This window comes from Brachyistius frenatus, unplaced genomic scaffold, assembly GCF_029030835.1.
Source record: "Brachyistius frenatus isolate BFR_SWC_R1_liver_20210118 unplaced genomic scaffold, ASM2903083v1 Contig_3, whole genome shotgun sequence".
Classification (NCBI taxonomy): Eukaryota; Metazoa; Chordata; class Actinopteri; family Embiotocidae; genus Brachyistius; species Brachyistius frenatus.
In genome coordinates, this window is record NW_027210602.1 from 10,533,376 (window position 1) to 10,558,057 (window position 24,682).

A 24,682-nucleotide genomic window follows, 5' to 3' on the forward strand; every position below is an offset into this window, starting at 1 on the left:
TAAAGACTTAAAATCTATTGTTGTTCCCAAAGCCGCCTTTTTCCGTCAACATAGCGTTAATACTGACTTGATAGCATGTTACTCTGAAAACATTGCTGGGATGATTCTATTGACATATCCATGTGCAGTTGGCTTGTTCGCTGACGCTAACTAATGTCAGGTACTGGTCTGCAGTCGATCTATCAAGTGTCACGCATGAAGTATTGGGACTAGAAACCCCACTTGGTTTCATTAAGATCTCAATTACGCACCTTTACTGTGCGTCACGTGACCACAGCACCTACTCGCCCACTTCCGAAGCTGCAGCTTGCCTTTGAATGCCACGCGTAGTTTTTAGTGAGCTGTTTTGTTGTTGTTTGAAGTGCTGGACGCGTCAGACCAGTCCGGCAGGTTTGTGCGGGGCAGAGAAGGTGAAGCAGCCGGGGAGGAAGGGCGGGGAGGGGAGCCGCAGCCGGGGAGGAAGGGCGGGGAGGGGAGGGGAGCCGCAGCCGGAGACTCTACAAGCAGGAAGAAGAGGGAAACATGGTGCAGTGACAGAGCGCCCAAGAGACCGACAGAGAACAGGATTCAGCGTTTTCTATTCATTTGCAGGCGACACGCAGTAAGTCCAGGTAACATGTACATGTACATGTGTGAGTTTGAGTTTTTGGCTTTGAATTTCTGGGTTTTTATCTCATTTTGTTAAAAAAAAAGAAGAAAAGCATGGGAAGTTTCACCTGGGCGGCTGCCGAACTCACCTTTCTTCCTCAGAGAAACCTACATCGTTTGCACGCTACAGTTTCGATTTATAAATATTATTTAAATGAGTATACTGAAACTTTGTTTTAAACCCTCACAGGGATAAAAAGCGGTTCAGAACAGGTACATTACAAATTTGTGTCCGTGAACTGCCTCCATTCTCGACTTGTTGAATCTTCTCTTGTCAAAAAATATCTAATTTAGGGTTCTTCCTGTAAAATCTTTTAAGATCCTTTTAAAACATCTAAAAATCGCGTGTCCAGTAGGGACGAGGTCGCTATAAAGTCTCTGCATTTGGATAAGTATTATAGGAAAGACATTATGTCACAGGCTACCAATAAAGAGACCAGTATACCATAAACCAGAAGTGCTGTCATTGCAGGCAGAATTCTATAGTTACATTGTCCATCGTTTAAAAAATGATAGTTTGTCCAATTTACTTGTGTTTCATCTGTCCCAGTAGGCCCGTATCTATGAAGGTCCAATTCATAGGTAGACTAAGGTAGACTATATAGAAACACCTCTCATTCACTCAGTTCAATGGCATCCTCTATTAAACACCTAAAACTGTTTGAATAAAAATGGAAACATCATATCCTTCATGATGATAGGAGTTAATGGAGGACTCTTTTATTGGACCGTATTGATCTGGAGCAGAAGCTCTCTGACATCAGAAGTAGGTCTGGATATTGAATGTCAATATTTTTGGTGCTTTATCTACAGAACGCAGTAATGAAACTTGTTCAAAAACTTAGAATGTCTGGACAGATTCCTCCTTTTGTTATTTATTTTAATCAGAACGTTTTTAGATTTGAAATTGTCTGGCTGCTTGTGTTTGGGCTATGACAGGTGTTTATTTTGCTTTTCAATGTGAGGTATACAAAAAAAGAGTCATTTTGGTATCCATACTCAGACTTGGGAATTAAATCAGTTCATTTACGCTTTATTTGTGATGGCCCATACCCAGTCGAGTTGAAAGTGTTTCCATTACGCAATCAAATGTCTTGCCATGATGACAAAGGAAAAATGTGGCGTGAGAATGTAACGAGTAAGTAAATATCAGCACCGTGTTTTTTTTTTGTTTTTTTGACCCGCAAAATATTGTCATTATTTTGCCTCACTGTGACTCCTGGCCCAAATCCTTCAGAATAAAAGATTCTTACTCATAAACTGTGAAGAGCAGAATACTTAAATTAACAAAAGTGTCAAACGATTATTTAGAAAAATACGTGCATGTTTTGTCATTTATCCTCACATATCCAAAAATGTAGGCAGATGTTCCCAAACAGGTGGTCAGAACCTCCCTAGTTGTTTTAAAGATAATACTGAAAGAGCCTCGAAAGATATTTACCTCCTCCATAACCTTTGCTTTTTCTATTGTAATTTATAGAAAAACTCGACCTCCTCAGGTCAGGACTCTAAAGATGATCTAAATTTTACCAGGAATTTAATCACATTGGTTGAACTGGTTAAAACACACACAGTATTGGTCTGATTTTAAGTGGATATTGTTTAATTTTTAAGGGGAACAAACCACAACTTTTGGGATACACTGCCATGAGCTACAAGTGTCTTAATCCCACAAAAGTAGTTGTTTCCCTCCCATCTTGAATATATTATATTGTTTTGAACGTCTGGGCCTCAATGTGGATGTGATTCATGTCAAGCAGCAGAATAATAGTTGTGTCAAAGCCACGATTTTTCTTCCGTAGTTCAACCTATACCATACAGCTTCTTTCGTGTTCACCATTAGACTCCATTGTAACTTGCATAATAAACATGTTGTGTTTTGAACACAGTGGCAGCTGCTGGACGCAGGAGTCCAACTAGCCTGGATGTTTTTCCATAAACAGGCAGCGACGCGTTTCTCTTGCAGACAAAGCAAGTTTGAGCCCCTTTGATTAGGGAAATGTTTGTCTCCTTATGGAAATATCCGACCTTGGAAGCAATGATGGGGAATTTGAATCATGACTTGAGAGGCAAATTGATTAGAAGAGTTGACTGAGGTGAAAGTCACGTCAGCTGTCTGGTTTCTATGTTTTTCATACCGATGACCCGATGGGTTTCACTTATGGACCTGAAACTTTCCACGGGGTTGTTCTGACAGTTTTCTGTATGTTTTATTAGTGCCTTTTGTTTTGACGTTTATTTTAGTATATATTTTATAGAAGTAGCAGTCTTCTTCTTGCATTTTTTTTTTTTTTTAGGTAAATGCTTGTTTCATTTATATGTCGTGACGCAGTTTGACTTACAGACCTACTTAGCAAGTGATGTTTCCAGCTAAGATCTTCTAAACTGTCATTAATTAAAGTAGTTTCATGTAATATGTATTAAGACATGTTGACAATATCTCATTATCGTGATATGAGACCAGATATAGTCTGAGGTTTTTGATATTGCGATATCATAATAAGGCATTTGTGTTGTCTCTTCCTGGTTCTAATGGCTGCATTACAGTAATGTGACGTTAATTCTTGAGCTCAACAGACTTCCAGATGTTCTGTTGCCTTTGACCATTTTCGTGTCATTATATCCACATTAATAATGATTATATGTCATAGATCTTCTTGCGTATATGTATCGTGAAAGCACAGACGGTTGTCCCTCTAATATTGTCACAATATCGATATTAGTGTTTGCTCCAATATATTCTGACATTTGATCATACTATACTGTATATACAGTACATAGTTTAACTGGTCAACACATGAATTCACTGCAGTAGTCAGGAATGTGTGGCATCACTCATGTGTTGATGCTTGAACATATCACCCACGTTCGTGCGCTAGTCGCTAACTTTCTACTTCACAAATAAACTTTAATCATTGTTCATTTACCCGGTAATTATGATGACTTGATCATTTTAATGATACAATAAGTAATGGATTAAATACCTTTTGCACAACTCAGTCGGTCCTCCAATCGGTAATTTAGGCAAATAGGGATTTGATATTTCAAATTAGAGTTGGAATTCTTTATTTCCACCTTGGGGCCTTAACTCGTTTGGATACATTCTAAGTAGGCACCTCTCCTGGACTCCCAAATTCCCTGTTAGTATCTTTTTAGTTGATCAAATTCCACATTTACTTTGGGAATTGTAACCTCAAGCGTATAGCAGTAATTAAAGTATGTATTGCTTTGTGATTCTATCTCGTTTAAGGTCTCTGTATCAAAATCTAGGGGGCAATAAGGACCCAACAGAATTTATTTTGCCGGGAGTCCCCTCTAATACATCACTCTAACTATAACCACTATTGTCAGAAACATTTTCTTTTCAGGCTTGAGCCCTGTTGAGGCATCACTCATATGTATTGTAAGGACAACATAGGCAAATTAGTAGTCAAATACAATTTGACTGTATAAGGTGTGAAGTTAGTGTGGGTGCTTGTTGCCGGGGGGGGGGGGGGGGGAACGACGACTCCATGACACCGCTGTACACAAAGGAGTCATTTTTTGTAATTTCTGTTGCAGCTTTATAGCATCCTCATCATCCCCAGAGGACCTGAACCTATAGCTGTGCGAGCGCCATGCGTCTCTGTGGACTGACTCTCTGTGTTTATGGATTCATTGTCTGAACTCCAGCTGTGAGTAGAATACAGAAGAATCTCACTGTGGACTCGACTCATTAACCTTCATTAAGCTCCATCAACAGCCAACACACACAGTGTGTGAACATGCTTTCAGTATATTTCTATCAGTTCTGAAACTATTAGTGGATTAGTTGATTCTATTTTTATAGCTTGAACAATTGATTGACGGATTAACTGACAATGAAGATCATTGCCACTTATAGCCCTAAAACATCCTTAACCTATGAGCCAGACTAAAACGAGAGAAAAGCATATTTTGCTGTAGTATAATATTGTTTTGCTATAATGCTACATTGTTTCACCGCAAATGTTCATGTCACCCCGTAATATTACCAAAAAGAATAATGTAATGAGAATTATCTCTGTACTGCATGAAGGCAGATGTTAAACTCATTTATTATTTTCCTTGTTTAAGGTTTTACTGCAATGAAGTTGTGTAATTCAAAGATTTTTATGACCTCACAGAAAGTTTAGTGTCATTCATGTAGACAGAATCATTTGTGAACTGACACATCCAGATGGAGAGAATATACATGATAATGTTGAATTGTTGGCAACTATGCTGGACACAGGTTGAACCTTTATCAATACCATGAGACACAAAGACCATCATTGTTTTTAAACCAATCCTTAGAAAATACCACAGTCATGTTAAAATGTGCTGCACTGTTCATTTACAGGAGCAACGTTTGCCAGATACCTTTTTTTTTTTTTTGCAGGAGTCTCAATATTAGCAGAATTTTTTTTTATGCAAGGTGCTGAACATGGCCATACACTTGTTAACATTCATGGCAATCTTTAAGTTCATTACTTAAGGGAACTTTAGATGGACTAATAAGACCAGCGTAGGTGATGTTTAAAGAGGAACATGGTGAATACTTTGAGGTTTGTGCTGCTCTTCCTGCAGAGTCACCGTACAAAGTAGAAATCCAGCAGAGAACAGGCAGCCATTGTTCATCTTGTTTTCCACCTGATTATTAGAGACATAGGCTCAAACGGCTTCCCCTCAGGTGCTGCAGAAACTCGACTCTAGACCGATAGCATCTGTTCTCACCCGGCCACAATGCTCCATGGACACAAATACTTCACATTCCCCTCCGCTGTCGCCCAAACCTTCGCCTCATCACAAACTCGCGGCTGTCTGCCTCCGCCAACCAGTCAAGTTGAAGTTCACGTCCATGTCTCTCCAGACTCATGAAATAATTGGAGTGACGACTTTGAAGGAATCCTTATGAGTTCACATGCTTGGCTAGTAAAGCTGATAGAAAGTAGACAGCGCTTCAAATATGGATGTTGCTGCAAAGTAGCTACAAATTCTAAAACGTGGATGTTTCACACACATCGTCAACCTAAAAGCAGAGCGATCTGGACAATCACCACAGTTTGAAGGGGGATACCCAAGATCAGTGCCACCAGTTTATTGTCTGAACAAATGTGAAATATGTTCACAATATCCTCTTCTGTTCCAGAGTTATGGCATTGAATCATGGCCGGAAAAAACATATTATTGTCACAGTGAAGTTGACCTTTTGAATATTAAATGTCACCCCCATCATGTTATCCTTTTAGAGGGGTGAAATTGTGTGACATTTTGTCATAAATAGTGGATGAATTATTGAGTTATGGCCACAAATTTGTTTTGTGAGGTTACAGTGACCTTCGACATCCCATACGACCCTATGATATTCTGCTTGTGTAATTGTGTCATGTCATGACAGAAATACCTGTAATTCAGTTCTGACTCATCAAAACCGATATCAGAACTGAAAACAACTTTTGACTTATCATACTTCCTAAATGCATTTGCTGACACCTTTAATTCAGTTTTGAACTGTCCAAATATTTTTTGCAGATGTTGCTAATGTCATTATGAGTAGTCTGACTTGTTGCACGTGACATTGCTCATTTCATCAAGTCCAAACTCAGGTTAAAGATATGTGTAATTATATTCTGACAAAGTAGATTGAAATTTGAAGATATCTCTAATAACATTCTGTAACCTTATATGTACACTTATATTATGAATACAGTGAACCCTCGTTTATCGCGGGGGTTACGTTCCAAATAGAGACCGTGATAGGTGAAATCCGTGAAGTAGTAACCTTTATTTTTTTTACAATTATTATACAATGAAATACTCCATAATACATTGAAACCAAAGAACAAAACCTTTTTACAGGCCCAAGCATTTGTTTAACAAATAAAAGTACTGTATAAATGTTTTTTTTTTTACAAATAACTACTGTACTGTAAAATAATAATTTGAATCATCAATACGAACTGAAGGCTTCAAATTGCTGAGATCGGCACCGCCCCACTGCGACCCGAGTCATTGGATTAGAACGGGAGGAAATGAAAAATGATTATGAAAACAAATACAAAGTACAGTAGGACAAATAATGACTCGTGTATTTCACTGCTCTTCTGACTGAGCCGCTGCATCCTGACTCCGCTCTGCAGCGGTTCTTTCTTCTAAAGCCGGCGGTGCAGGTGTGGTTTTTCGAGAGAAGAACATAGTTATCGGTAGTTGTTGTCGCTCTTTTTTCTTCTGGGCAAAAAGATTCTTATAAACCGACATGCCACCATCGATTATTTTTAATTTGGCAAGCTGTTTTACGTACGTGTACATATTAAACCGCAACGTTATTGACAAACAGGTAGAGAAGAAGCGGAGAGACTGTTTAGCCAATCAGAATGCAGAACACAATGCACGATGCAAATCCGTGAAGCAGCGAGACCGTGAAAGGTGAACCGCGTTATAGCGAGGGGTCACTGTATTCCAAATTCCAGTTTGTGATCTCCTTAACATCATTTTGCCATAATCACAGTTCAAGATACTTACGTCATTTTGACTGAAACTTAATTCAAGATATCTATATTGTCTTTTTAAGATATCTTAAATTGAGGGAAATTAAAGATATCTTAAACAGGAATTATGATGAGCCAGAATCAACTTGTAAATATCTGAAATTGAATTGGGCTCTACTTATATTCATACATTTTCAATTAATTAAGAGACAAGGGGAAAATGTAACAAGAGAGTTGATGAATTCTATATCATTTGAATGGATAAGTGTGCACCTACAAGAAAACAAAAAGTTTGTAAACTATAAATTAATTGTGAGTTTTTAGCGTATCTACAGATCATGACTTCTCATCTCTCCTTTTTGTTTGTTTCATGTTCCCCGAAGCCGCCTGCTCTCCTGGGCCGTCTGAGCACAAGCTGCACCTCCCGCAACATCTCAGGTTTCGCTGTCGTCACTTAGGTATGTTTTCCTCTGTCCCGCTCCGTGAATCTCTCCCACCTTCTTCCTCCTTGCTCCTTCTTATTGCCATAAGGACGCCCCGGGCCAGACACCAGAACATGTTCCTGGTGCAACGGGCGATCCTTGCAGCGCTTTTGTAGGGAGGGCCGAGCAGCGGGTTTTGACCTCTTGGGAGGAAAACTGGATATTTTGAATTTGTTCTTTCAATGAGGCTGCTTTCAGGCTCAGAAGGTGTCTCAGGTGGTTTTGCAAACATTAAAAACTACTTGATTTAGGTCAGTGCTTGCCAGCACTACTTAATGTTTCCTAACTTCTAAAGCTTTCTTCTCCTGTATTTTATTCTTCTTTTTTTCTTTTTTTTTTTTAATCTGCAGCTTCTATGTACTGTTCTTTTATCCCTCCTAATTGTTTATTGTCTCTGTGGTTCTGTATTGAGGACATTGTTCAAAGAAAAGTCTGAAATGAATGGGGAATAATGGGAAAAACCTTCTGAACCAGCAGCTCTTTGCAACTTGAGAAAACTAGAAACAAAATGAGCCGAGCTTTAAGTTGATAAACTTTACTAACAATGTTTTTGATACGAGCAACACTTTGGTCTACAACCCTCTGTTGAATGTATGGTTTGTTTGAAAAACATCTGGTATTTCTTCTGTGTCAAAAGTCTGTAAATATTTCTCTCTGAATGAGTCTTGTACACCTGAATCTTGGTCTACCAGCATCCGAGCGCTCCGGGTTGTTTGCTATTCCCACAGAAATCAGATATTGGATTCTCCCCCCTGTTCATGCACCCCCCAACACCCTTTGTAACGGCTCTATCCCCCGGGTGCGGGTGGGATCCTGTAGATCCTGAAGAGCCCCATTACTTTCTGCTTATATAGCTGCTGTTTTTCATTAACATGCAGCAAATAACAACTGAAGAAAGATCAGACTGAGTTGTGTCTGAATCCACTGTCTGAATTAGAATTTAATCCAGATTTTTTTTTTAAAAAAACAAACATATTTAGTGTGTCATGGAAACTGATATGAACCAAAAAATAAATTTAAAAAAAAAGGTCAAATGTCTAGATGGAGATCATACAAGGAGTTGATTCTTTTACAGTAAAAGTCTCTTCTATGATTGCAGGTGGAAAATATCAATATTTTAATGTCAAGTAACTGTAAAAGCAGCAGCTCCTTCCAAACAGAGAAGTTCCAAACTACTGAGGCTTTTAAAAATGGTACTTTACCTTTTGACAACTGCATTGTATCATTTCCCCCCCCAAACATTTGATGAGATGTAACATTTGATATTTGGCATTAAAAAATATATAGGATACAGTCACTTTTACACGTGCACAAATGAAGCCAACTCCCCTCACTTAAAGATGGCTTTCTATTCACTCTCTTTCACAATCCAGGAAGTACTTATTTTGACAGCATGCATACCTTAGCCGCTGACAGGTTTCTAAAGGAATATGTGGAGGTATGACGCAGGGCTTTATTTGAGGTTTTGTGTTCCTTTGGTGTGTCATTTTGTTTGACTGGATGATGATGACAGTTCTGCAAATAGAATACACACCTGATGTCAAGGTGTTTCCTAGAATCCATCTTGAACACCAACTCCTGTTGCTCTGTAGAAAATCTGTCCTGGAAAGACAACCTATTCTGTCCTAAATACTGTAATTAATATATGAATATTACAATCAAAATCAAAGAGTAGTTTTTGTTTGTTTAAGCAGTGGCAGAATGGTGAGAGATGTTGTAAATGAAAATATGAGCTGTGAAAAGAGAGATCGACTCCTGTTCTCCTTCCTTCTGTCATTCTTTCCCTCCTCTCACTCAAAACTCTGTTTTTCTCCCCCTTCTAACTGACTCTTCATGTTCAGACTTGCGTGACCACACAGAGCGCATTCAGTCAAAGGGCAGTTTCTTCAATAAAAGAGTTTGGTTAAAAAGTGTGTTAATGAGCCGCGACAGTAGCACACGACCAGCTGATAAAACAAGCCCAGTGCTTTATTCTTAAAACAGTGTCAAAACACTGATAAGGCTTGCCTTGAGAAGTGTTATCTAAATGTCTCCGAGTGTCTAATTGTGTAATTTATTCTTGGATCTGATATCAGCTTATTAAATTTTTTTTTAATTTAGATGTAAAACATGGATTTTGTGATGAATCTTGCTTTCATTAGGGTGCTACTGTAAATATAAGGCACTCATAATGGTACCAAAACCTCTGCTTTCTGATCTTGTGCTGCTGTGGTTAAGGTTGTGGCAGGTTTGCCCTTAAACAACTTGGCTTGGTTTAAATATACTTCAGGAGTACAGGAATCTTTGTTGTCAAGGTTACGATGGTTAGGTTCATGGTAAAAGAAACAAGCTTCAACTGTTGTTAGGAAATAGGCAAAATCTCACCTCCTCCTGCTGTCTGTGATTTCTGTCCTCCTGATGGGCAAGAGTCATAATTCTCAGTCATTGTTACTGGAACATAAACATAATGTTGTTTTTGAGAATTTTCATATCACTGTTGGATCCAGCATTAAATACGTGTTTGTTTTTGTGTCGACAAGCCTTTGGTGGAAACGTTCCTGCAACTGTAGAATAAAGTTGTGAAATGTTGTTGACACACTTCAGTCTGCTGTGAGAGGGAAACAGGGGTGTGTCTGATGCCATACACACAAGGTGAGCTAAGCTGTTTAGCATTACAGCTTCTGAGTCTCCTAAACGGGGTGAAAACCACTAAGTTGAACATCGCTGTGCTGCTGTGGGTTTGAAGCACACGAGACGTCCCAGCGTGGAGGCTTCGGCAAAGAGGTCTGGATCCATTTCTTTAACATTCATGTTTGGTCCTGGACTAATTTTTGTTACTCAAATTGCAACGTCATCTGACTGAAGAATCATCCTGTTTGAAACCCAGAATGTCCAGGCTTCAAAACCTGATTTTCATGTCAAACAGAATGTATCTCTGCATGGCTCACATTCACAATGGAAACATGAGAAGACTTGGCATTGACCTACACTGTACAGCATTAGTCAGCCTTTTAACAGCAAGTTGGAAAAACAAAGGTGTAAATAACACTAACAAAGACTCTGTGGTTTTCAAGTGGTGCAGTAATCCTTGAGAGTGTGACCAGGCCTGTAAAGGAAATAAATTAGATTCAGCCATCATTAATTTATTATGTAAACCTGTGCTTTTCCTCATCTGACATGTTAAAATGTCTTTTGGGAAGAGGACGGATAAAAAAGTATCACCTGCTAAGATAACTAAATGATGAAATGTGCAGGTCTAAAGGGGAAAAAAGATTTGGTGTATATAAACTTCACATATAGAATTTTTCGAATTGGAGCCGAGGTCCCTGTCTGGGCCCGTTTGTGTTTTTTGGTGAGTTCCTTTCACCGTTCAGAGCTTTTTAAGTGTGTTTGTTCTTGGAAACTTAACTACTGAACCTTGACTCACAAGATTCAGTGCTAAAGGTTTCCTCCACACCATTAAACATTAAGCTGATGGGAAGCGCCAATCTAAGCTTGGTACCCGGTAACCAGGAGCCGTTAGTCGGATGTCAGACAGGGATTCCCCGGGAAGCAGCCACTTCATTACGTCATCTGTCAGAGCTGAGACGGGATCTCAGTGAGTATTTCCAGCAGCAGCAGGGTGTATGTGGGATTGAGACAGAATAATGTTAATGAAGGAGCATGTCACACAGTGCACTGATTGGGTTTTAGTAGTTTTAGGACAACAATGCAGCTCTGTGGCGCAGAGAAGTCACATTTATTGTCGTCTATGTGTCTGTCAAAAGATCAGCGTTGTCCTTCAGATAAGCTTTTAAAAGGTCAAAATCCGTGCTTGTGGCAATGTTGTGTTATGAATCAGGATGAACATGTACAAATTCTGAGGAGGACTGTTAGAGGTTCATCCTGCTCTTCCTGTCTCACCAACTCGGAAACAAATCCTCAGAGAAATCTGATTGTGGCTGATAGTTTTTCTCGTCCTGTAGAAATATACCCGTGTTAACCTGGTTTCTCGCCGTCCTTCAGTCTGAAACCAAACCCAGGTTTCCTGTTTACACTGACATGTTTGGTGTCAAGTTGCTGCTAAAAACAGACAGCAAATCAGCTAATTAAAGCTCATGCAAGCAGAGTCCCAAGCAGAAAGTGACAATGAAGAAGAGGGTGTGGTGACATTCCTCAGATGCATGTATATTCATTCATTACACAGCCCTTTAACACACAAACACACGTAGGAATGTCATCAAACATGTATCATATTATATCGTGGCCTTTGTCATTCAAATCCCAGCAAACATGAACTGAAGCTCTTCATTTCCGTGACATCTCGCTGAGTATTGGCGGCTTGAACGACCCAACAGACCAAAGTTATGACACATTTTAAACTACTGAGGAAAACCTGAGCAGAACTCATGCAGCCACATGTAAATTTATGAGTTCATGAATTCGTTCTTCTAAATTGTCTCACTTATTTCCCAATTCTCTGCATTCTTGTTCTGTTTGTGGCAGGCGGAAGTTGCTCGACTTAATTTGTTTTTGCAAAAGTACAAGGTCACGGTGTTCCTTTTGTAAACGTGTTTGACTTGATGTGACTGTTGTCACCGCTATCAGCCGATCTTCTCATTAGCATTTCTTTACTTTTTTCTTCCTCGTTTGAGAAACTGAGACTTGTGGATTCATGAATCTGTGTTCAATTCACTAAACTACATGGACTTATTTTTTAAATGTATTTTAGTTTCACCTATTTATGTTTACACTTTTCATTATAGTGTTGGTGAGTTTGTTCTTCATGGCTGTACAATTGGTTTCCACTCCTGAATTTTATGTTTCCTTGACGTTCGACACCATCTTACTAAAACCACAGAATTCTAAAGACCCCAGTTTGCTTCACATGAAGTAAGTTGTTTGATGTTGACATCACCTTGCTAATGCACTGATGTTTATCAGGTATAATATTTACCATGTTCACTGTTTTAGTTCAGTGTCTCATTAGCATGCTAACATATTAGCACTAAGCACAAAGTGGCTGATAGAAAGGTCATTCGTTTTGCAGGTTCTTCCTCAAAACATTTGGGACAAATTTAATTTTGTTAAAGATGTTATTAGATAAAATATCAAATGATCACCATGGTTATTACAGTTAATAGTGAGGGGGATATGAGTGCATACCATATATCATAACAATCTATCCAACAGTTGCAAATACATTTCACTTAAAAGCCAAAAAGGCCTAACTGCCCATGGCACTAGCAGCAGATTCTCTGTAACCCGTACTCTAATGAGTCTCTGTAGCTGAACAGCGAGTTGGACTTACCAACCAACACAGCCATTTATTTAGCATTTATTTACGACATATCTATTGATCAACTGAAACTCTTCTTCTTTCTCAGAGATACCTGAGGTGTTAAGATGAGTCGGCGGCGCGTAGACTCCAGTGGTTCCCTGGGGCCTGACGATGAGGTCATGCCGTACAGTGACGATGAGACGGATGATGAATTGGCAGAGAGTTCGGAGGGGGAAGCAGAAGAACCTCAGGGAGCTCCGCACCCTCCAGTGGAAGCTAGACCCAGTGGTGAGTTGCTAAAGACACGCAAATCCTTTCTGTTCTTTTATTTTGGGAAATCCCATTTGTTAGCCATATTTCTCAGTCAAATCAGAAGATCATTTTTTTTTTTTGGTCATTTTTGTGCATCCACTACAGAGAGGGGGCCATGATTTGTTTCACCTAGCTTTTCACAAAGACTAGAAGCAGGGGAAACTGCTAGCTTAGCTCCATTAAAAACAATCAAAACTTAATGTTTCATGTGGGTTTTTTTTTATTGTTTTTTTATTTTAAAGAATTCCTTCTTTGAATGATACTATTTTGTTTCACAGATATCGGCTGGAAGGTGAAAGCCAACGACCGAGCCTATCACCACCTGCCAGAGTTTCAGAAAAAAGTCTTCTTGTGCATCAAGAAGAGCAGATACTCTGTAAGTACAACCGCTTCCATAAGACTGTAATTTAAACTCTAATGGACTTGTCTGGAGGTGCATTTATTCTCCCTGCTTGCTGGTCCTAATATAAACCAAATCCTGAGCATTTAGATCTGAACAGAACAGGTACAAGTGTATAACTTGCATATTTTACCTCAGTCCATCAAGGATCCCTCTGAAAGTATTTATTGACTGAATGACAACCGGTCTTATCCTTGCACCTAAAATCTGATTATCGGCTCCCTTTGGTTTATGCACATTTTTGGTTAACCACCGAGCTTGTTTGTTAAGTTGGTTAACAAACCATTAACAAACTGTCATTGATTGTCCATGTTATAGCCTGGATTCATGCGAAGAACAGAGTTCAAATAGCTATCTCTAGTGAAATGGATCTGTCACATTGAATATGTGGAAAACCATTATCATCATGTGAAGGACTCGCATCAGCTGACTGCGGTGGCTTCATTTTTACAGCACACACAGGAGGGTTTTTGTGTGTGAAGCTTTGTGTCATCAGTCTTTGTGGAGGCTGTAACCTGATCGTCCAGCTGAGCCGAACTGTATCTCCCCATCAGACACATTAGACACAGTGAGAGGCAGTGCAACTGAAGCCTGACCATGTTAGAAACAACTTAAACTAATCTGCTTAAAATAAGAGTCTTAGTTTGAACAATAAGCTGGTGAGCAGAAAGTAAAACACGTGGTTAATGTTTTTGTCTGTCATTGATTGTCCATGTTATAGCCTGGATTCATGCGAAGAACAGAGTTCAAATAGTTATCTCTAGTGAAATGGATCTGTCACATTAATGATGCCCCTACAAACTAAGCCACTGCCTGCATGGTTAACCAGGACACTGACCGCTAAGTGTTGAAGGAAACTGTGATGTTCACGTTATCAGTACTTGGTCTAAGATGTATTCAATAAGGTAAAGCAGGCTACTTGTAGAGAGATAGAAATGATACAAATAATCATACTGTAATATGCACAAAGTGGTGGAAACGAGAAAGAGATCGTATCAACGCCTAAGGAAGGACATCTGTTATCTTTCAAGGTTATTCAGGGAGAGAGCAGACAGGTACACTGTTGTATGACAATGAAGGTCTGGACCTTCCTGAGACATACAAATAGCTCATATAATCAGATGTTTTCCTAGCAACATCTATCGTGATGTTTCAGCAATATTTAAGGATCAGACCAATCAGTTATAGTTCATCCCTCCAGGTGGAGCATGAAGTAAGAGATGAAAAGAAAGTGCTGGGGGTAAATCCTTTGGTCTGCATTCTGAATCACGCCCCTTGTCGTGTCTGGTTTACATTTTGTGCCCGTCTGTCTCTTCTTTGGTTCATCTTTTGTAAAGGCCAGTTGATCAGGATAGCCTTTTAGTTGTAGAGAAGACTTGCAGTATTGGTAATGTTGTACCTGAGCCCCAAAACCTACATACCTTTAGTCTGGAGCTGTTTTGAATGGTTTAGCCTCAGCCCCATGCTTTCTATGAAGGAAAATCTTAACTGCAACAGCATACAGTGGTAGTTTAGACAATGTTTATCTTCCAAATTTGTACACAACAGTTCCTCGTGCTCAAAGCCAGGTCGAATAAGAAATAGTTTTCTCAGTGTGGTGTGGAAGCACTTGAAACTGCCTTCCACAGAAGCCTGACCCTATCACCATCCAACACCAACTGGAGCATCGACTGTGAGCCCGACCTTATCAGCCAGCCTCAGCTCAGGTTATTATGTGAAATCAAACTCTAAGAGGTGTCCTGGAGCAGCAGGGCTTCAGCGTCTTTCTCAGAGAAACTGTGGCAGGGAGGAATGTCCTGCTCAGTGGAAACACGGTGTTTATCAGAGAATAGATGGTAATCATGAACTGAAACACAGCACTAGCTCAGTACTGACACCACGATAACTGGACCTGATGAAGTGTGGGAGCTGCGTCTCCTGAAGTGTAAGATTATTCACACTTTTTCAACCTTAGAAGCTTAGCTGTCTGCAAATTATTTATTTTTTTTCAAATAATTGAATGAAAGTTTTCGACAAACCTTGTGTTGACACGTTATTTCAAACAATATCATGGTTGCTTAGAATTAGGGGTGCTAAGAATCATGGACCAGACTTTCACTGCAGTAGATTTCCAGTCTACAGGAATAGTTTTCAGCTCTTAAAGACCAGTGAGGTTATCTGATCAGGCAGTCTATGTAGTTTTAGATATAAATTATTTTATATTTTTAGTAAAAGGTTTTTACACAAGTAATCAATTAATGAATTAGCCCATTGCTTAAAGCTACTCCAATGACTCCCATAAATATTTAGGACTTACAAGAGACAAATACACATAAACAAAAGGTCTCAAATGGCACCTGTCAAGGGCCAAATAAACTGCATACTATATTTCCCATAATGACGCAGAGTAGTTTTTCCTGAGACGAGTGCTTCCTGGAGAACATTTACGTCTCTGTGACCGCACATTTTTTGTTTATAACTCATGCGTTATTATAAAATTTTACTCCTCAAGTTTAATCAAGATCAGTTGACATCATTCTGACATCATTACAGCTATATTTCTCAAGAGCTGCTAAATTAATCTCTACATGTAAAATTGGCACAGTATTCCTTTAAGAGGCATATATTCTGTTCTTAAAGAAAACTGAAAATACTAACACACGTTTGCTGTGTTGTTCTCTGTAGGGAAACGGCATCAAGACATACAAGTACAACGCCTTCACCTTCATCCCCCTGAACCTGTACGAGCAGTTTAAGAGAGTAGCCAATCTCTACTTCCTGGCTCTGCTCATCTTACAGGTAAGTCAAAAAAATATGTGACCTGTTTTCTGATTTCGTATGGACCAATAATTGCCATCTTATGTTTATTTGTTTGTTAGATTATTCCAGACATTTCCACCCTGCCCTGGTACACAACTCTGATTCCGCTGGTTGTGGTGCTGGGAGTCACCGCCATCAAAGACCTGGCAGATGATCTGGTAAGACTTCCAGCAGCAGTACATCACCATGTAAATGGTCTGTACTTGTATAGTGCTTTATCACCTTTTGGTCTCAAAGTGCTTTAACATGGTTTTCCCATTCACACACTAATGAGACAGATCACCATGCAAGGTGCTGCCATCAGGAGCACATTCACACACTGATGGTACGCCATCGGGAGCAACTTAGGGTTCAGTGTCTTGCTCAAGGACACTCAGGCATGTGGACAGGAAGAGCTGGGGATTGAACCACCAACCTTCCGATTAGTGTGCAACCCACTTTGCCGACTGAGCCACAGCCTCCCCATGTGATTATATGTGATACAGTGTGTTATTTTTTTTAATTTGCTTACTCTTCCTCTTTTAAACTTTTTCCTTCAGGCACGTCACAGGATGGACAAGGAGATCAACAACAGGAAGTGTGGCGTCCTGCTTGACGGCAGGTCAGAACAAAGTTGCTTATTACTTTAAAAATGACACCAATATTTTATGAGGAATTTCAGTTGTCAGTTGTTTATGTCCACATAAAAATTGATGGGTTCTTTCTGCGTCAGGTTTCAACAGTCTAAATGGATGAACATCCAGGTCGGAGATGTGGTTCGTCTCAAGAAAGACGACTTTATTCCGGTATGTTTTTGCTTGACTGTCTATTTCAAGACAACCCAGTGGGGCATCTTCAACCAATACAAACTTTCTTGAGCAACTTCTCTTTTTCAATAAAATTAAAACTTACTTAAATTGACTAATTGTGTACATCTGTTGGCAAAAAGAAATCAGTTTAGTCTTTTATGAATAGGTTCTGTACTCTAAATCGTTATTTGCCAGATATAAAATTGTACAAAGTCATACCATCATTTTGGTGTGGGTTTAAGAGTGGTATAACAACAGTCAGTTTAAAGTAGGACGGGAACACATCATTCCAATGATGAATGTGTGGTAAGTGTTAAACCCACCTGAATGTTTGATGAATATTATTAAAATGTTTTTTTTTTTGTATCTCTTCAGGCTGATATCCTGCTGTTATCAAGCTCCAACCCAAACAGCCTTTGTTATGTAGAAACAGCAGAGCTCGACGGGTAAGACTCTTGACCTTTTTAAGAAAAAGTGAAAAAAAATCTTTAGCATAATTCAGTGTTACAAACTCTAAGTTTTGATCTGTACTATCTATATTGAGTATTATATTCACATTATATCAGACTGCTGAAGCGGTGTTCCTTGCTCTGTGAAGTTTGTGTTTAATCAGTCTTTTTCTGAAGCGTTCAGTCAACAAATTCCTCACTGATATGAGTAGAGTAAATTTGCAAGTGCTTTTGCCAAGAGCTTAATAGCTTCTGCCAAACTTGTCTGTGTGACCTATGTGTATGTATATTCTGTGATTAAGTGAGAAATGCCTTATAATCAAACAAACCTGCCTGTACAAGCCTCTATAATGGAACTTTTTTATTTATTTATTTTTTTTTTTTTTTTTTATACTAAAAGGCAACTTAACTGAGACATAGACATCAATATCATCTTTATAACACATTTCTTTCTATTGTCAGAGCTTTGTGGCATCAGAGAAGTATGAACTGATGAATTTTCATAACTTAACTGTATTTATCAAACTTATTTTTAGTAACTTGAATCCAGTTACTTGCTCCTGCTTTCCTCAGGAGTCAGTTTTTATTCCTCTGTATATGCTGTTTCTCTGGTTCAGAGAGACCAACCTGAAGTTTAAGTTGGGACTTCGAGTGACTGATGAGAGACTGCAGGAAGAACGTCAGCTGGCAGAGTTTAACGGTGAGCATACTTCACTACTGCAAGCAAAGTTTGTTTACACCGCCCTGAATCACTTTTAATTACTCACAAAGAGAATAGCCGGAAAACAAAACCTCATTTTTTCAGTTTTAAAAATGAAAGTATAAAATGTATGGAATTTTAAAAACAGAATATTTTTGAATAAGTATATTTGGTGTATTGAAGGGAAATAATCATAATGCGTTGTTGTAACAAAGCTATGATTTTTGCCACACCAACCTGAAAAAAGATTAACGATACATTTTTGTTACTTAAAATAATAATAAAACCACTCTTGCTTCACTAATAACGGCAGTTGTCCCACATAATAATTATGATATCTTTATGTTTGCATTATGCAATGTGTATTTTATGTAGGAGATTCTTGAGAATTTCCAGGTACCCTTCTTGATATCGCAGTTTTGTGTTTTCAGGAAAGCCTAGGGTCTTTCTTGTATTTTTTTGTAAACATGTAAAAAGATGTTTTTAAATTTTATTAAAATGTTCAGAAGAGATATTTTTCATAAAATTCTCGTCGATTTTAAATTTACGTTGTGTCACAATGTCTAATGTGCAGTTAAACAACTAAAAAAAGCAGGAAATCTGTTTGAAGTGTTCAAGTTGTTCAGGTGCTGTAGGGAAATCTAAGCTGGTATACTAGATGATGGTTATTAGGTCAGAGGGGTATTTAAAGTTGTCTTCATCTGTTATTGTTGATGTTAATGGATCCAGATCCAGAGCAAAGTATCTTGATAACCTTTGACACTCAGTCATGAAATACTGAGCTATGTCATGCCTCCCATAGATGAACACTTCCCTGTTTTAGTATTTTTAGCTTTTTGACCTAAATTAAAGCCTTCTTGTGTCCTCTTCTGTTTCATAGCTCTGATCGAGTGCGAGGAGCCGAACAACCGTCTGGACAAGTTCATAGGGACGATGCTGTGGAACAGGGAGCGCTATCCTTTGGACCTGGACAACATGCTGCTCCGAGGCTGCAAGATCAGAAATACTGAGACGTGTCACGGGATCGTCATCTTCGCAGGTGTGTACAATGTCAGATAGAAAATGTAGCTCGCACAGAATTAACTGATGATGGGCATACAGCATCCTTATTATGCTGATACACAACTTCTATTGAATTGATTGCAAAGTAATCACTTTTAACAAACTTTTAGAAATGTATAGTAAATTGTAAAATATGGGAAAAAATATGCTTTTCTTCTTGGACCAGTTGATTTCTCCTTATGCAAGAAATCCTCATGATTAGTCTTTTAAGCAGTTGTTGATCAACACAACAAGCTGTTAATTTTTTAGAAACAATTTTTTTTTAACAAAAATGCGGCAAATTATTATTATTATTATTATTATTATTATTATTATTATTATTTTCAGCTTCTCAAATGTACAATTTGCTCCTTTTCTTCGTCTAACTTAGACAACTGGTTGGAAAACTCCTGGGCTTTTATCATTATTTGAAAACTATCCCCCCAATAAACAATAATGGCTCAATTGCATTAAATAACATTTTGTTATTATTATTAATGAGTGATAATTAATAGCAATATTAACAGATAGCAATATACTAACATATGTTACTGTAGGAGCTGACACCAAAATCATGAGGAACGGAGGAAAAACGAGGTTCAAAAGGACCAAAATTGATGAGCTGATGAACTACATGGTTTACACAGTAAGTCTGAATCACCAGTACTTTTTGATACTTTCTGGTGTCATTTACCTTCTCATCGGATCGTTCCATCCATTTAAGCTCAGCAGATGCACGTTTGTCATGTGGTTTTCCTCTCGGTTTGATGCAGCATTTTCACAAAACATGTCTTTCCCCCTCCTCGCTGTAGATCTTCGCGCTGCTCATCCTGATATCAGCAGGCCTGGCTATCGGTCACAGCTTCTGGTACGAAGAGATCGGCTCTAACGCCTGGTATCTGTACGATGGCAAAAACCAGGACGCCTCCTACAGAGGCTTCCTCAGCTTCTGGGGATACATCATTGTCCTCAACACCATGGTGCCTATTTCTCTATATGTCAGGTCAGTAAAACCACACAAACATCTTTGGGTTTGTGGGCCCACAAACTCAGCTTCTATGGGATAAAGAGAGCGTTTCAAAATACATCTTCTGTTCTGTGAAAGCTGCTAAACTTTCATGGCTTAGTAGATTTAATGTTTCTTTTTTTTTTGTGGAAGATCTGAAAGCAGCACAGCTTTAAATCTCCCTTAAAACACACAGTTTTATTTTTTAAGGTTTTTCTTTACTTCAGTCTGCCAGTTCAACATTCCCATCTGCACTGCAAGCAGCTGCAACTGTCAGTAGACCTTCACCTAGATAACAAATGTATCAGCAGAGCTTTAAGATCTGTAGTGTTGATTTACTACTCTACTAAGGAGTTACTTTTACTTAGCTTTAATCAGACACTATAAGAAAAACTGATGTTTCCGGATACTATAGTCAAAGAGCAGCTCTGCCTCCAATAGGCAGCTATCAAAATGAAAGGTGTCAGTGTAATCTTGTGTGTGTGTATTTGTGTGTGTGTGTGTGTGTGTGTGTGTGTGTGTGTGTGTGTGTGTGTGTGTGTGTGTGTGTGTGTGTGTGTTGTGTGCTGTGTGTGCAGTGTGGAGGTGATTCGTCTGGGCCAGAGTAAGTTCATCAACTGGGACCTGCAGATGTATTTCCCAGAGAAAGACACGCCAGCTAAGGTGCGTTACGACTGACTTCATCCTGTGAAATGAGGATTTGTTATTTTTCAATCTCTATGAGTAGGATTTTCCCCAGCAGCTGATCTGTGTTGCTACCTGTGCTTCTCCTGTATAAACTTTATTTTCGGTGTGCAGGCTCGAACCACGACCCTGAACGAGCAGCTCGGGCAGATTGAGTACATCTTCTCCGACAAGACGGGAACTCTGACGCAGAACGTCATGCAGTTTAAGAAGTGCACCATCGCTGGACGCAGCTACGGTACTGATGTGCTTTATTTCGCCCAAACACATGAATACAATCCAAGAACAGTGGCTTTCAAGACACCAAATCAGGTCCAGTGGTGTCAGTGCCAAACTTATAGGTATATATATACTTGTATTCTTTCACAGAGTTTGTGACTTATAGGGATGAATGGAAATATACAGGAAGGAAAGCAGAAAGAGGAAACCAGCAGGTCTTGAAGATGTAAAATGTTTTAGATTCCATCCGTGTTTTTAATATTCCTAATTTTTTTGTTTTTTTTATACAAAAATCCAAATGTGCTTCTATCCTGCTGTAGGTAGTATTATTTGTTATAGAATATTTCTATATGTGAATTTAGCTAAAACTGACTGGAAAATCCACAGTTAAATTTTCTTTGGCATGATCTTATAAAACAAAATTCATATATGGATTTAAAATTTCTAATACTTCAATTGGTTCATTTATTCATCGGTCCTTCCAGCTTTTAATGCTTATCAAACTCGTGTTCAATGATTACTTATAAGTGAAATTATTACTTACTATTTGTATTTGATCTGCAACTAAACATTATTTTCACTCTTGGTTCATCAGCTGATTATTTGCTTGTTTAGTTGATTAATCATTTGGTCTATGAGATGAGGAAACAAACTAAAAAAATGTCATCCTCAACTGAAGTCTATACATTCCTTATTTTATCTAATAAAGTCCAGAAATCCAAAGATATTGATTTGTCATCATATATGTCAAACAAACAGCAGCTCTTGACATTTAAAGTGCTGGAATTTGAGAATATTTGTTTTTTTTTGTGTGTAAAAGTCAGATGAGCTCCTAACAGGACCAGTGTGTCTGCTCTGAGAAACACAGCAGACATTATCTGTGACCAAGACCACTTCAGTTTCTCACTGGTCTGTGAAATGATTAATCGATTTGTGAAAATGGTTCATGATTATATTTTTGTTGAATTAACAACTGATTAACCAATCAACCGTATTCAAAAATATTCTGTTTCAATCAAAAGTCCTTCATGAAACATCCTAGTTAAGTAAAAGTAGTCAGTAATAACAACAAAATATTGATTAAGTATTAAAGTAAAAGTCCTGGTTTCGTCCCTCTGACTGATATATTATTATATATGACCTCATTAGATTATTAATCGTTAAGCAGCATGTTATTGTTGTAGCTGCTGCAGATGGAGCTAGTTGGAACTACTTTCTATCCAGTTTTGTATTCAGGGACAACAGATTAGTAGCACTTAAAATGACACTTACTAATAGCACTTTGTAGTTTGGCTTTCTTGAAGAAATTGTATTTACCTGATTCCTGTTGTTCTGGGTTTTGTACCCTCATGGTTGAAATGCACTTATTGTAAGTCACTTTGGATAAAAGCGTCAGATAAATTAAATGTAATGTAATGTAATAACGGGTGCTGAGGGGTCGTCAGATGATTACTGGGAGATGAAATTAGGGAAAACAAAGTTTTGATTAACAAATCTGTTTGAAATTTTTGAACTATTCCTCTAATCTTAGATTTTTGCTGAAATTTCTTGAAATGAAACCATGTAAGATGTTTAGAGGGGAAAACCACTGTTTGGTGAAGTAGCATCTTATAGACATCTGAAATGTGACCTCATCTTGTAAGATGTCAAAAGACAAACAGGTTGGAAACCACTGATTTAATATTTAACAATATGTTGTATTGTAAAGCTTTAATATTATCTATTGTGTTAAATCTCTTATCTGAAAAGTATCCTTGGCTGTCACATAAATGTAGTGGAGAAACTACAATATTTCACTTCAATGTAGTGGAGTGGAAGTAAAAAGTAATCGAGAATGGAAATACTCAATGTACAAGTACCTTAAAATCATAGTTAAGTGCATTACTTGAGTAAATGTACTTAGTTACTTTCCACCACTGACACTTGTTGAGTAAGAGCTACAAAAGATAGTCAAAATAAAGATTGTTAGTCTAAGTGTCTCTGATACAGTTACAAAATGAGGGAAAGAAAAAAGAATAAAAGTAAGAAATGAAATCATAAAACAAGAATGATAAAATGTAGATGACAAACTAAAATGGTTTGGGCGAAGCAGTGAAACCAGAAGAACTGAATGAACTGCTTTTCCTTATTATCACTGTCGCATGTATATGTCTTAATAATTTGTTTTTACAGTTATGATTGCTGCACCCTGTGCTGTATTGTAGTTCTGCAGTTGTGTCATTCTTTTCTCCTCCCAACAGGTGACCCAACCACTACTGAGGGAGTGGCGCTGGACCGAGGGAAGGTAAAACTCAACAGTAACTTTAGAGGAAGAGTTTGGATCTAAAATCAATGAATACTCAAAACCAAATGTTAGTTAGAGCTTCATATAATGTTCTGCGTAAGTATAAATTTATGAAAAATGACCCCCATTCTGAATTTAAGTAAATGTGCCATAAATATGGATGAATGATGTGACCAGACTGTTTTGTTTTCTGCCAGCCGGTTGATTGGAGCTGGAACCGCTACGCTGACAGAAAGTTCCAGTTCATGGATAATTACCTGGTTGCTCACGTTCGATCCAAGAAGGATAAAGATGCTATGGAGTTCTTCAAACTGCTCTCCCTCTGCCACACCATCATGGTGGAGCACAAAGAAGGTAATCCTAAAATCAGGATTTGGGCAAAGGTCAAGAAGCCTGTGACGTCCGGGTGGGATGCGCAAGCAGCAACAGCACAGCTAATCAGCTGTGTGTTTAGCTGCAGCATCTGTCAATCAATGCTAACATGTCCTAAAGAGAAATTAAACACTCGTCAAGCCATATTTTTTATATTGTCATGGAGTAAAACACCTCTGTCCAGTGAAACGAAGAGAAAAAAAACCTGTTAAATGGTTGCATTGCTGTTAAAAATCCAACTGCAGGTATTGACATGTTTCGTTGTTTCCCCTCAGGTGAACTAGTGTACCAGGCGGCGTCTCCTGATGAGGGCGCCCTGGTGACGGCAGCCAGGAACTTCGGCTACGTGTTTCTGTCTCGTACGCAGGACACCATCACAGTCAAGGAGATGGAGCAGGAGGCGACCTACGAAATGTTGGCGCTGCTCGACTTCAACTCTGACCGCAAACGCATGTCTATCATCTGTACGGGCACACTCACTCAGACACACACACTATTTTTAGTCAGACAGCAACTCGCACACAAAGTCAAGCTGTAGAAAATTCACAGCGAAACTCAAAAACGTTTTATATGATCATTGAAACAAAGCACAGAGTTAGTTGTTTAAACATAAACCATTACTCGTTTGTTCTCACTGTGAAAAATGTAAAATTATTCTCAAAGTAGAAGTTATGTTTCCATAATATCTTGCCACTAAAAATGGTAAAAGGTAGTAGGTGAAGTATTTAATCGAATCAAGTAAAAATTTAACATATTTGTTGTACTTATGTT

General features: G+C 38.5%; 1 protein-coding gene across 2 annotated transcripts in view; it reads left to right on the forward strand.

Moving 5' to 3' along the window:
* Positions 1-474: 474 nt before the first annotated feature.
* Positions 475-24,682, forward strand: part of atp8b1 (ATPase phospholipid transporting 8B1) — a 34,475-nt gene continuing 10,267 nt past the window's right edge. Inside the window, exons 1-19 of one of the 2 annotated variants that reach the window (XM_069706265.1) lie at positions 475-601; positions 4,218-4,322; positions 7,520-7,594; positions 12,964-13,145; positions 13,448-13,545; positions 16,234-16,347; positions 16,428-16,526; positions 16,908-16,969; positions 17,081-17,153; positions 17,532-17,602; positions 18,223-18,305; positions 19,186-19,344; positions 19,904-19,992; positions 20,159-20,349; positions 20,931-21,015; positions 21,151-21,274; positions 23,496-23,539; positions 23,737-23,893; positions 24,187-24,375. In XM_069706265.1, coding sequence (XP_069562366.1) covers positions 12,983-13,145; positions 13,448-13,545; positions 16,234-16,347; positions 16,428-16,526; positions 16,908-16,969; positions 17,081-17,153; positions 17,532-17,602; positions 18,223-18,305; positions 19,186-19,344; positions 19,904-19,992; positions 20,159-20,349; positions 20,931-21,015; positions 21,151-21,274; positions 23,496-23,539; positions 23,737-23,893; positions 24,187-24,375 — 1,801 coding nt within the window. In that variant the 5' untranslated portion in view covers positions 475-601; positions 4,218-4,322; positions 7,520-7,594; positions 12,964-12,982. The remainder of the gene's footprint in view (positions 602-4,217; positions 4,323-7,519; positions 7,595-12,963; positions 13,146-13,447; positions 13,546-16,233; positions 16,348-16,427; positions 16,527-16,907; positions 16,970-17,080; positions 17,154-17,531; positions 17,603-18,222; positions 18,306-19,185; positions 19,345-19,903; positions 19,993-20,158; positions 20,350-20,930; positions 21,016-21,150; positions 21,275-23,495; positions 23,540-23,736; positions 23,894-24,186; positions 24,376-24,682) is intronic. The other variant, XM_069706271.1, reaches the window with a different exon arrangement.